This window comes from Balaenoptera physalus (assembly GCF_965194825.1).
Source record: "Balaenoptera physalus genome assembly, chromosome: 6".
Lineage (NCBI taxonomy): Eukaryota > Metazoa > Chordata > Mammalia > Artiodactyla > Balaenopteridae > Balaenoptera > Balaenoptera physalus.
This window is the reverse complement of record NC_138885.1, coordinates 96,079,412-96,092,501: the sequence shown is the minus strand read 5'-3', so window position 1 is coordinate 96,092,501 and position 13,090 is coordinate 96,079,412. Positions and strand designations below refer to the sequence as shown.

Genomic DNA, 13,090 nt, shown 5'->3' with positions numbered 1-13,090 from the left:
GGCGAGGCCAAGGTGCTGAGTTTTCTGGCCTCCTGGGGAAGGCACCGGTGGAGACCCCCCGCCCCCAGGCAGAGACTGTCTGTTCCGGGCCTGGCTTTGCATTTGACTTTAAAAGCAGATTCGGCTGGCTGGCCCCTCTGCATGTGAATGGCATTTTGAAGGAGCAGAAATCTCATTAAAAAAGAACTATTGACCCCTCTGTCTGCATGCTTTTGACTCTCTGCTAACCTTCCGTTTGTGCCCTGTGATTCTTTAACGTGGGAAGTGGTAATTGGAGAAGAGATTAGAAAGAGGGACGAGACAATGACGGCCTGTGACACTGACTACCAAGGACTCGAAGGCCACTCCATCTATAATGTCCTCTTGGCTGCCACAAAAGGGAGACTTCTTGTTCCCATCACCCCAGATCGTGTTGATCCAGAGAGGCTCCAAAGCCGGCATGTCTTATTCATCCTAGTCTTCCGCAGTCTCCAGTACGGGTTCTAGGCCAGCACCCACTACCTTCTACATCTGTCTGTGTTTACATCTGTCTGTGTCTAGCTGAGAGCAGCCTCTAATGAATTTCTCCTCTGGTAATCATTCACCAGGAAAGGTTAGAAATACCAGGCAACCTGGGGGCCAACAGAGACAAGGCCAGGCACATGGACGGGGAAACACACACATCCAGGATGGAAAGCAAGTGACATGAACAGCTAAAAAAAAAAAAAAAAGACATTCTGCTTTAATGTCATAGATCGTCGCCAGACTGCAGTGGTCATAGCTGGTGCAGGCGGCAGGGAAAGAATTTCTTGTGGCATGCAGGTCGAATCTGCTTCGGTTGGCTTTGGCTGCCACAGTGACCCCCTTTTTGATGAGTGTAGCTGAATTAACTCCCCCCGCCTTTGGGCTCCCCCCCCTCCATGCAACACAAACTGAAATAGTGGGGTGGCAGGCGGTGGCGGTGGGGGGCTGTGTTGGGGAGGGGACCGCAGGGACCTTCCATCTTGTTAATGTAACACTTCCTTATGTGATGGGAGCTGAGAGCAGCCTGTAATGAATTTCTCCTCTGGTAATCATTCACCAGCGCATCGTGACCCGTGTGTTTCTGCCGTGCTACGCCATTTCCAGACGTTCGCGGTGACTTGTCAGCACCTAGTAAAAATGACTTGGACACGACCCATCTCTTCATGCCATGCCCTCCTCAGCTGCCTATAGTCTCGGTTGAGAGAAGGAGTAGGTGGGACCACCTGGAACAGCAGCCGTAGACTCCGCGGCTGTGGTCTCATTTCAGGCCCATCTCGCAGGCAGATGAGTGCAGGCGTGCCAAGTCCGTGGGCGCTCTTGTTACACTGAGCCATGTTCTTTGGTCCAAATGGTTCCAAAGTGGCCTTTGCCTTTTACACCTGTTGTTTCTTGCTGCATGGTGAGCCGTTTCTTTCATTGAGAAGGCATGGGTGCAAATGACTGTACAATTAGGCATCTGGGCACCCCATGGGTTCTTACCAACTCTGGTGTGAAGATGCATTGATGGCGGGGGACGAGGTTATCGTCTGAGCGTCACCATCTGCAACTGTAATTCTAGCCACGTGGTCAATCGTAAGATGGGGTTTATAACCAGCTTTTACTGCATTTGTGGATCACGGTGATTAAACGACAGATGGGAAACCCAACCAAGATTTCTAATCTTCACCTCTTCACTGGTGGAGTGAGTGAGGGCTGAGGGAGTCACTTCATGGCCTGTGTCTAGGGCTGAGTCTATAATTAGGGCAGGCACCCCCCTGATTTTCCGTGCCTGGCTTGTACATTCATTCTTATCAGACCACAAGCACTGATTTTTGCTTTTGAAAGGATGGTTCCTGAATCCTGGAAATGTTCTAGGAAGCCCATGGTGAACAGGAAGCTTCTCAATTAGGGTTGCCAGAGAAAATACAGGATGCCCAGTTACATTCAAATTTTGGATAAACAATAAATACATTTTCAGTTTAGGCATGTCCCGAGTATTACATGGGGTTTTTTCTTTGAAGGAAAAGTGCTTTTAAAAAATTGTGGTAAATTTATATAATATAAAACTGACTATTTCAACCCTAAGTACGATTCAGTGGAGTTAAGTGCATGCACATGCTGTGCGACCATCACCACCACCATCCACTTCAAGATCTTATTCAATGTGCCAAATTCTGTACCCGTTAAATAATAACACCCCCCTGCCCCGGCCCTTGATAACCTCTAATTTACTTTCTCTTTGAATTTGCCTACTCTTGGCATCTCATATTAGTGTTCCTTCTGTGTTTGGCTTAGTTCATCTTAGCATAATATTTTCAAAGTTCATCTATGTTGTAACATGTATCACAATATCATTCCTTTTTAAGGCTGAATAATATTGCATTGTATGTATGTACCACTTTTTGTCTTTCCAGTCATCTGTTGATAGACATTTGGATTGTTTCTACCTTTTGGCTACTGTGAATAATGCTGCTATGAATGTTGGTGAGCAAGTATCTATTTGATTCCCTGCTTTCAATTCTTTTGAGTCTATGTGCCTGGATGTGGAATTGCTGGATCACATGGTAATTCTATGTTTCACATTTTGAGGAACTGCCGTACCGTTTTCCACAGTGGCTCATGGAATATTTTTATTTGTTAAATCCGGCGATTCTCCAACTTTCCAACAGTATTTTAATCTGTACATATTTAACCTAAATTATCACATTTAAACAAGTAGTACCCATCTCCACACTGGAACTTGTGGGCATAATCTCTCAGTTCAGACTCCAGGAAACTTACTTCCACATTTTCCACTATGGTAAAGCACAACAGCAATAAGGAAGAACTAATGATTTATCTTTTAGTCTGTACAAAATAGGCCGCTTGATGTCTGTCAGAAAGGGGAGTTTATACAAGTCATTCACATTCATACGTTCAGCAAACATTTTTTGAGCTCGCACAGTAAGAGTCAGGTATGAGTTGGGGGTCCTGATACAAAGGTGAATGAGATGCTTCCCCTTATCCCTCACTTTTGCTCCAGCCAGATTTCCCTCTGCCTCTGAATCTTTGCACCTGCTGGCCCTTCTGTTTGACACGCTCTTCCCTCTGTTCTTCCTACTCCTCTGACTCACCCTGGGATTTCAGTTCCCATCAGTCGCGATGCCCAGGGGCAGCTTCTCGGAGCCTCTCACACGCTCACGGCTCTCTGAACTTCACTTTATAGCTCCCGCCGTGATTGTCATGACAGATTTGTGTGCTTATTGGCTTTACCTATGTCTCTCTCTCTAGATTGTAAGCTCCCTGAAGGCAAGGACCACATCCGTCGTGCATAGCATTGTCTCCTGGCACATAGCAAGGCACATAGTGGGCATTTAATATAAAAACACGTTGATTATATGAATAAATGCATGCATGTATCCTTCCCATAAGAGTTAGTGGGAGATAGACAAGTCAGCATGTCAGTTTCTATGTAAAGAGCTATTAGTGAAGGGCTATGGGAAAAAGAGCAATTCTGCTGCGAGGGATTGGATTTGAGCCAGCTCCGCGGTAGGATCAAGCCCGAAGATGCGCTCCCAGCCTCTCTGCACGGGGGAGGCATCTGCAAAGCTTTATCCTCACTGCTTTGTACAGCACAGATTCAGACAACCGAAAAGAACTACTCCATCAGCTAGGATGTTAGAGTTTGGGGCTCAAAATTCATTTAACTCAAATGTTCACTCTTTCTTATTATTATTGTTGATTTGGTTTTTTATTTTTTATTTTTTAAACATTTTTATTGGAGTATAATTGCTTTACGATGTTGTGTTAGTTTCTGCTGTATAACAAAGTGAATCAGCTATACCTATACATATATCCCCATATCTCCTCCCTCTTGCGTCTCCCTCCCACCTGCCCCATCCCACCCCTCCAGGTGGTCACAAAGCACTGAGCTGATCTCCCTGTGCTATGCAGCTGCTTCCCACTAGCTATCCATTTTACTTTTGGTAGTGTATATAGGTCATTACACCTGGAAAACGCCAGATGTGCATGGCTTTCCCAAGGTCACAGAGCTAGAGGCAGAACTGAGAACCCTGGGTGCCAAGCTCTGGGACCAGTGTTCTCCCACCTCCTCAGCATGTCCAAGTTCAAGGGGAGAGGAGCACTGGTGGATTGCAAAACCCTCTAAAGGTTTCTTTGAACTCCCATAGGGTTTAAAAACAGTTGGCTGGAAATAGAAATGTGAATGCTCAAGGAGAGGTGAGATGAGGGGGTGGAGGAGGGAGAAAGGTGAAGAAAAAAGGCAAATCCAGAAAGGCCGCCTGCCAGGGCCCTGGAGTCAAGGCTTGGCAATGCAGCAGGGCTGCCAGGGCGGCTCGGAAAGGCCGGGCTTCAGTTCCCAGTGGAGGCAGTCAAGGGCTTGGGGATGGAGATTTATTAGTAGAGCTGTGCTCCAAACTATGGCAACCTGGCTCTTGACGGTTCTGAGAGGCCTGGGCAGCTGCGGAGGCTGCAGCCTGCCCTTTGCAAACAGAACTGCCCGGGTTTCCAGGGGAGGTTTGTTTGAATTAGGGTAGAGGAGGGGCCACGCCTGACCACAGCTGCCCGGGCCTACTGGTTTGGTGAGGGGCCTGGAAAGGAGCTCCCCCAAGCCCCCCTCCCGACTCCAGGGCTTTACCTCTCTGCTGGTTCAGGACTTTTCTGGGCACCTCTGTGTGCACGTGGGCAAGGCCGGCTCGGGCGGTACCTCTGTGGAGGGAGGGGCCCTGCTCACCTGGCGCCACTGTGCAGGAGGAGGGATGCGGGACCTCTCACCTGCAGCCAAGGGTCTCTTTCTCTTGCTGCATTTGGAAGCCGGCTGTGACCGAAACAGCGCTCCCGCACACAAAATTGTCCTATGGGGTTTTTCTGGCTGGGAAGAGAGAGGACACAGGCATCATTCTTTGGATAAGCTGCAGAAACAACTTGACCCGTGGCTCCCTCGGAAGTCTCTGGCCCCATCTTCAGGGAGAACACGGAAGGCGTGTCCTTCCTCCAGGACCTCCTCACAGGGGCCCCCAGGAAGCCAGGGATGAGGAGGACTGGCCTCGGAGGGTGGGGAGCAGGCCTGGGGCTTCTGGGGGGTGGGAATCCAGGGGCAAGCCGAGCCTGGGCCTCAGTCCTTAGGCTTCTTCGGAACCTTCCCTTTTGTTGATAGAAACTAGCGTTAAAGTTACTGTGAAGCCCATGGGCAGAGGGAAGGAAGATTCGAGGACCCACACAGGTGACATTTCCTATTCTGATCAGCACCCCCTTGTCTCACAGATCATCCCCCAGGGGAAACATTTGCTTAGGAGTTTTGTTTAGCTCAGCCTGCGACTGGATGCTGGAGCCTGTGAGGACTGGAATAGACTCACCGTTCCATGCCTTCCTCACGCTCCCCTCCCCACCCCGATCACCACCACTAACGTTGCAGGGGCAAAAGCGCCTCGGCATCCAGATGGGTCCTGTTTCCCTCAAGGATGGGCCTGCTCCAGCTTCATTTCACTGCCTCCCCTGAAGATTCTATAAACATTTCCAGAAGGATGCAGATAAGGGAGAAAAAAAAGATCTTATGTAAACCCTAGATGGCTAGAGACCAGGAGATATTCGATTATTAGGGCTTTAAAAATATCCACAAACTCAACTAAAGGGAAGTAGGAATTTGCTTTCATTTTAACCTCTGTGATTGTCGTTAGGGTCAGTAAAACGATAGAAGCAGGCAACTCAGGAGACACGTGATATCATAAAGATCACAAGAGGGGCTGAGAGGGAAGCTGCAGAGATATGACTGGGGTGACCTTACTGGCCAGTGAGGAATGGGGACGGGGCACACTTGAGGGCTGCCTTTTCTGTAAATTAAGGAAGGCCAAAGAGTGATGCAAGGCAGCACCTCCTCACTGCCTTGCAGAATCTTACCTGGCTCCCCAGTCTCGATACCCTTCCCCCCCGTTGATCATACTCGCTCTTTCATTGCTCTGCTTTGTGGTCATAGGAACACAGCAGACTCTTTCCCACAGCAGGATCTCTATATGCTGTTCCTTCAATTGGGAAAAGTTGTCCCAGGTCCTTTGCTTAGCTGACTTCCTTATCTTTTCAGGTTTTAGCTTAAATATCACCTACTCAGGGAGGTCTTCCTTGATCAGTCGTTTACAGGGAGTGACCCTGGTAATGCTTTTTAAAAAAAGTTTCCAAGAGATATATTGTATTGATATTATATCAGATTCATTAGGTTTCATTATGATAAGTGTTGTCGACTATAAAACGGGTAAGTTGTATTTAATATATTAACCCAAATCCTGTAACATCAGTAATAATTAGCCATGTTTTGCAAATAGGAACTCAAGTGACACAAATATTATACCTTTAATATCTAGTAATTCTCTGTCAGAGCTACGTGTTTATTGCCTTCATCGAATTTACCATAAGCAATCCTTATCTTATGTGCTTGGCTGTCTGCTTTCTGTCCATTTCACTGGAGTATAAGCTCCAAGAGCTTACAAAATCAGGAAGTGCTCAAAAACATTTTTTGAATAAATGATTGAACCAAATGTGAACAGAGCTTCCGGATGGGGGCAAATTCAGCTCTGGTTCACAGCTTTGAGTCTCTCGTGTGTGGGATAGTGGGAAGTTCATAGTAAGGCTTTTCCTTCCTCATCCTCTGGAAACTTGTACTACCTAAGAGTGTACTTGACCTCCTTTAGTTTTCTCTGGCCAAAGTCTAGTTTGTTTTGAATTCAATAACCCATAGGTGAGAAGATCCCTAATCATTTTGTGAAGCCAGGCTACTTCTCCTTTCTCCTAGACCAGAGGTTCTTAAACTTGAAGGTGCATAAGAACCCCTTGGAGGGCTTGTTAAGATGTAAATCTCTAGGTCCTCCTCCCAGAGTTTGTGATTCAGTAGATGTGGAGTGGAGTCCGAGAATGTACACCTCTGACAAGTTCCCAAGTGAGGCTGATACTGCCGGTCCAGGGACCACACTTTGAGAAGCACTGTTATAGACCTTGAAATTACCAGAGATATTGACAAGCAAATGTTTGAGCAGGAAGGCAGCAGCAAAGAGTCAAAAATTGCAAGGGACTGGCGATGTCTAGGGAGGAGGAGTGTTTGTAGGGATCACAGTCTCGGAAATCTACCAGGCAAGCCTTTGAGCTAAAGAAGCCCACCTGGCCAGGTAGCCCATTACCCATCTACATCATATTTTCACCTTATAAAAAGCCAGCTAGCCAATCTACCTACTAACTTCACATAAAAGTGCTGAGAAACATTGTTCCAAGAGAATGACCGACCATCCTGATATGGCTGGGATTGAGGGATTTCCCGGGACACGGGACTTTCAGTGCTAAAACCCAGGAACGTCTCAGGCAAACTGGGATGATTAGGTCACTCAGAACCCAAGTCTCTTTGTCTCCAATAAAGAAACACGCAGAAAAATATCTCTGGTATAATGTTTATTTAAATAGTAATCTTAAAAAGGCTTTATACAAATCATATAAACACAGTTTGACATTGTTGTTTATTTTTTACATTGAAGAATCACAGTAAAAGCTCTCAAGTTCCCTTGATCTGGCTCAGCCAGCGAATGGTCAAATACCTTTAACTGCAAACCTTGGAAAAGTTAACCTTCTGTGTGACAGTTCAACTTTTTCCCTTGTGTTCTTGCCATTCATGGTCATTCCTCGGACCCTCACCCCGTCAACTCCCCATCCCCACCGAAGAGAGGAAGCAGCCCTGTGGCCCTGCTGACCGCCTAGTCCGGGAGAGCGTGGAGGTAACGTGTCATTCAGTACAAGGCAAAAAAGGAGATCAATACTGTGAGTAGGGTTTCCCAAAGGGAAGGACTCAAGGAGAGGGGTCAGCTAGCCTACCTGCAGATAGAGACAACCAATGCACCCGGGTGTCCCCTGGTCGGGTTATAATCAGGCCCCACCGTCTTTCTGTCTTCCAGCAGACCAGCCTCCAGTGCTGGTGAGGTATCTACACGTAGCCCTGGATGCCCTGCTTTTGTTCAGCATTCAGAGCCCACGCAGGGCCTCAAACCAGCCAATGGTGAGTATAGATACAGGACTTTAGAGGGATGCAGGTTGAGTTGTACATAACTCAGAGGTGAACTGCAGGCCAGAGGCAGGGCTGGTCTTTGGGGAGTTGTAAAATGGCCCAAGGGACATGAGAGGGCCAGGACCTCCGGCGTCGGCTTTGCGTGTGTGTGTGTGTGTGTGTGTGTGTGTGTGTGTGTGTGTGTGTGTGTGTGACTGCTCCACGACCCATGTGGGATCTGAGTTCCCCGACCAGGGGTTGAACCTGTGCCCCCTGCTGTGGAAGTGCCGAGTCTTAACCACTGGACCGCCAGGGAAGTACCCCTCACCCCACCCCGTGTTGGCTTTTGAACTCTCTTCTTCTGCAGGCTAACTCTGGAACCCCCTGGACTTGCTAGCTTCCTGAACACTGAGTTACACGGAAAGCCGAAGAGGAAGGTGGGCTAATTAAGAACTTGCTTCTGCTGCACGCACGCCCAGCTCAGGGGGGCCTGAAGCTAAGTCCTTGGGCTTGACAGCTTTACTTTTCACCTCTAACTACCACTGTGCCAATGAGAGCCGAGGTCAGCAGTGACTCTCGGGCCCTAGGTCAAAGTCACAACAACATCACTGAGTCCCACGTGACCATTCACATACACAGTAGATACAGAGAACTCAAAGGCTGGCAAAGACACACACACATATGAATAAATAGCCGTCGGTATGAACTCTCCCTCTCTGCATACAGAACACTGTGACGTTACCATCTGAACTAGCATTTCCGTAAGTTATCATTTAAAGGAAACAGCCGGTCCCATTCACCCTTCCCCTTACACCTGGGTATGAGACAAATGAAATTGTGGGTGACCATAGCAGCAAAAATGGTCTGACAGTTTAACCACTGATAAGCAATAGGCTGGGCGTACTGTTTGGGTTTCAAATGTACTTCCAGCACGCAGGCAATCCTTAGGCGTTACTACAAAATCAAGATTTGGATCCTGACGTGGACAATCTTATCCTTCACACAGTTTCATGCAATTCCGGATGCCTCCCCTTCTAGAGCAGTTGAGAGTCATCTAGGGCTATGACTAGCACGCGGGTGGCAGGGCTTACTCCATCGGTAGGATCAGCTACGCGGGGGAAACTGGGCGTGGAGCCGCTGGGTCAGGGAAGGGGAACAGACGAATGCCTTAGCTTGTATGGTATTCGCTGATTTCTACGTAGAAGGAAGATACGTTTTCTTCATTTTCTTTCAAGGCACTTAATAAAAAAATACATAAATGTGTGTGTGTGTGTGTGTGTGTGTGTGTGTGTAAGAACATAGGTCTCTCTGGGGTTGAAGCAGAATTAGCATTTTGGTCCGCAGTGCTTGCAGACTTCTGGTCAGAATCAGCTCACGGACATCCTAGTTCTGATGCTTCTGAAAGGTTAAGGTGGCGGCTGTCATGCCAAGGAGGAGTCAGTGTTTACTAGCCTATTGGAGAGACGGAGTTATCACAACGTCTCTTACGGTCCTCTCAGCCTTTGCATGATCCCAGAGGATGGACTTCTTTTTCTCTTTCCACTGTTCGGCTTTCCAGCCAGTGGTCGCCAGTTACATCTCACTGATGGAGAAACATACTAGTAGCCTATATTTCCCCAGCCCCATCTCAGAGAATATCAGATAATGCTGTTTCCTGGGGCTTAGAGACCTGACAAATGAGTGCATGTGTGTATATGTGTGCGTGCTTGTGTGTGTGTGCGTATGGTGCGTGTGTGTGTGTGCATGTGTGTATGTTTTAGAAGAACAAGGAAGAAGGAAAAGGAAAAGCAAAACCACCACCAGAGGCCCCACAAAGTAGCCTCACAGCCACAAATTCTGGGTCTAGATTGAATGAATGGCTCCTATTCACAAAGCACGTTAAGGCTTGTCCGCTTCTAACACGGAGGCGCTTCTATGGATTTTGACGTGTGAAGTTTCCTTTCTGGTTTGTTTCAAATCTCATGTAAGAAAGAGCTGTTCATGCTGACCCTAAAATGGCAATTTTCCCCTGGATAAAAAAAGTTAAAGGCAACAACATCCTACTGAAATGCTAGGACTGGAAATGGCAGCTTGTCAAGTTGGCTGGCAGAAGCTATACCACAGCAAATCCCGGAAGTCATAAGACGATCAGAGGATGGGATAAACTGAACGGCTTTGTTTTGGAATTTTTTTTTCTAAAGATGGAAAGTCTGAAAAGACCCTTTGCTTTCCAAGTGTTGATTAAAAAGAGAAAGCAGAGACTATTGATCCCTGCTCTGCTCTATACTGGAAAAGTCATTCTCTTCTGCCTCTTGAGTTGCTCATAGACCAAAGAAATATAATAATAACAAACTCACAAACAAAATAGAACTGTGACCCCCAAAGAGATGAGCTCCTGTCTTTGTCCCAGCAATGACTCAGCCACACGGTCCTAGGTGGGTCACAACCCCCTGAAAGGCTGCATCTGCCCTCCTCCCTCGACTTGCCTGTCTGTTCTGTCCACACCTTCAGTATTCTGGATCGGTTGGATCAAGATTATGGCATTCAGTTTCCAAAGGAAAAAAAATTGTCATCTTCACTAGCCCCTCTTGCTGGAATGAAACGTCAGATGCGATTTGGGTGCAATCCGTCAGGCCTCCGAGCAGCACTTCTGGTGGTTCATCTTGACCTTGTGCTTGAGGCCATCATAGAGCTCAAAGTTGTAGTTCTCCAGCGTGGTGCAGCTGCGGGAGCTCAGGCCTGAGTAGGAACACGTGCAGTAGAGCAGCAGCCCTGCACACGTGGCCCCCAGGAGGACGCCCAGCGAACTCATGGCGATGATGGTGATGAGGATGGGATCCAGGGTGTAGAGCCAGCTCTTTTCTTTGTCAGCCAGAGGAGCCCCAGACCCGGAGGTCGGGGAAGAAGAGTTGCTCCAGTCCACCTCGTACTCGTCTAGGACATAAAGGACACGAGAGACTGCAGGCACTGCTTCTTTCGGGGTGAAATAACTGAGGCTCCCCCAGCCCAGTTCAGAGGTTCTTCAGAGCCCAGGACTAAGCTGTAGACTCTGGAACTACATGGCTTGGCTTCAAAGCCCAGGCCTGCCTCATCCTAGCTCTGTAACCTTGGGCAAGTTATTTAACTTCTCTTTGCCTCGGTTTTCTCATCTGTGAAATGGCGTTACTAATAACCTCACTGGCTTGTTAGGAGGTTTAAATGACTTAATATTTGCAAAGTGCTTGGTGACCAGCACAGAGTAAGTATGGTCTAAGGATTAGATACTTAAAGAATCTGATTCACATTAGGTAAGCTCAGATTTTCCCAGAAGCTTCAGGGAGCCTTTGGAGCACCTGGGACGGCCCTGTGTTCTGGGCACCCTTCTTTCTTTGCCTACTCATCCCTACTTCCAACTGCTTCAGGTTAAATCAAAGAACAGGCTGAGGCTATTTTCACACAGTGAGTTTCCCAAGTTAGCATTCCTGGCCATCCAAGCAGCAGATTTTTTTGAGCCACCAGACCTCTCGACCTAAATCTTAACCTTACTGCTATGTATTATATGTCCCACCCCCCAGAATCAGATGTTGAATTCTAATCCCTAGTACCTCAGAATGTGACCTTATTTGGAGATAGGGGTTTTATGGAAGTAATCAATTTAAAATGAGGTCCTTAGCGTGGGCCCTAATCCAGTATGACTGGTGTCCTTATAAAAAAGGGAAATTTGGAGACATAAATTTCTGATGTTTAAGTCACCCAGTTTGTGGTACTTTGTTATGGCCACCCCAGCAAACTAATATACTTATACTTCTATAGTGTGGCCAAGGCATGACCATATTCATGGAGAATTTTGTGGGATTTCCTAATAATCCCATGAAGAAGGCAGGGTGATATTATAATTTTAAAAAATAGATGAGGAAATAGAGGTTTTAAGAGATTAAGTGACTAGGTAACACAAGTTCCCAGAGTTAACAAGCAGTTAAACTAGGAGAATAAATCAGGCTTTCACCATCCACATCCCTTACTCTTTCCACCCCATCTTAGGGCTTCTGCTGCTTGATCTATTGCAGCCTCTCTGTGAAGGCCAGTTGTGCAGCTTTGCCCATAAAAGGAACGTTAGACCGGGCTTCGCAGGGAGAGTCTGCATTCAGTTAACAAGGTGCTGTTTGGGTTAGTCACTCTGTTTCTATAGCTACACTTGAAGTGTTTGATTAAGGTCAGGTTCAAAACAGCTGCTCTATAAACTGCTCTTCTTAAAGGCATCAATCTTGGTCTAAAGCTGTTCTTTGAGGGGAACCTTGGTGATCTCTCTTGGGGATCAACTCTGGCACTCAGAGACTCCCAGAGAGACCTGCATTGCTCTGAGTCGAGGGAAGATATTACATCTGCGTGTTTGCTCAGTGCCCCTCCAGTCAGGACTCTTGCTTCAGCCTCATGAAGTATGTGTATTTGAAGTAGCAAAATAGAGCTTGGAATAAATATGATAACATGAGATGGGCAGTGTGGACAAGAAACCTAAATCCTGCAACAAGCCCCAACTTGGAGTCATGGAGAGTGTGAGAAGGGTCCCTGAAAGCCATGGAATTGGAAACCACAGCAGGCCTGAGAGAATATTCAGCGACGCTCATTCACTCGGCCCTTTTTGGAAGGAGGTCAGTGGGTTCAAGCAGAGACATGTGTAGAGAAGCCCGGCTTTCACTTCTAAAGGGCTTATTCAGATTTGAAGTTCATCAGTGTCGAAAGTTGCCCAAAGTAGGAGACCTGTTTCAGATTAGGCAGAGGGAACTCAATAAGCTTTCTAAATCGCTAAATTTGACCTTGAGAGAGCAATTGATGGTTTCTTCATTCCTCTCTGGATTCTTTTCACTTATATTTCTGGCCGATAGTTCTAAATTCTGGCCCTCCAATACCCCGGACGTTATTTTTGTTTTTGTCTTTATAGCCAAACTTGACTGTCACGATTATCTTCTAAATCATAGCAATACTCACCATCAATTTCATCCTCGTAGCCCTCTCTCCCATGTATTTCTGGGATGTCCACTATAACGAAAGAGAAAACCAAAAAATATCAAGTTATAACAAGTTCTATTGCCGTGGCTAAAAGGCAGAGATGTTTCCTTGCTGAGGATGACTCCCCAG

The 13,090-nt window shown here is 47.0% G+C and overlaps 1 protein-coding gene, 1 long non-coding RNA gene and 1 pseudogene across 4 annotated transcripts in view; all 3 read right to left on the bottom strand.

The window, feature by feature from the left end:
• The window catches only part of LOC309662915 (mitochondrial import inner membrane translocase subunit TIM14 pseudogene), a 29,541-nt pseudogene extending 29,100 nt beyond the window's left edge, over positions 1-441 (bottom strand). Inside the window, exon 1 of the transcript in view lies at positions 328-441. The product of the transcript in view is annotated as a mitochondrial import inner membrane translocase subunit TIM14 pseudogene (transcript). The remainder of the gene's footprint in view (positions 1-327) is intronic.
• LOC309663431 overlaps positions 1-13,090 on the bottom strand; it is a 352,908-nt gene that overhangs the window by 198,401 nt on the left and 141,417 nt on the right. The window lies entirely within an intron of this gene.
• NRP2 (neuropilin 2) overlaps positions 7,396-13,090 on the bottom strand; it is a 105,763-nt gene continuing 100,068 nt past the window's right edge. For both annotated transcript variants that reach the window (XM_082467021.1, XM_082467022.1), the window contains exons 16-17: positions 12,941-12,991; positions 7,396-10,909 (exon numbers count right to left, since the gene is read on the bottom strand). In XM_082467021.1, coding sequence (XP_082323147.1) covers positions 10,605-10,909; positions 12,941-12,991 — 356 coding nt within the window. In that variant the 3' untranslated portion in view covers positions 7,396-10,604. The remainder of the gene's footprint in view (positions 10,910-12,940; positions 12,992-13,090) is intronic.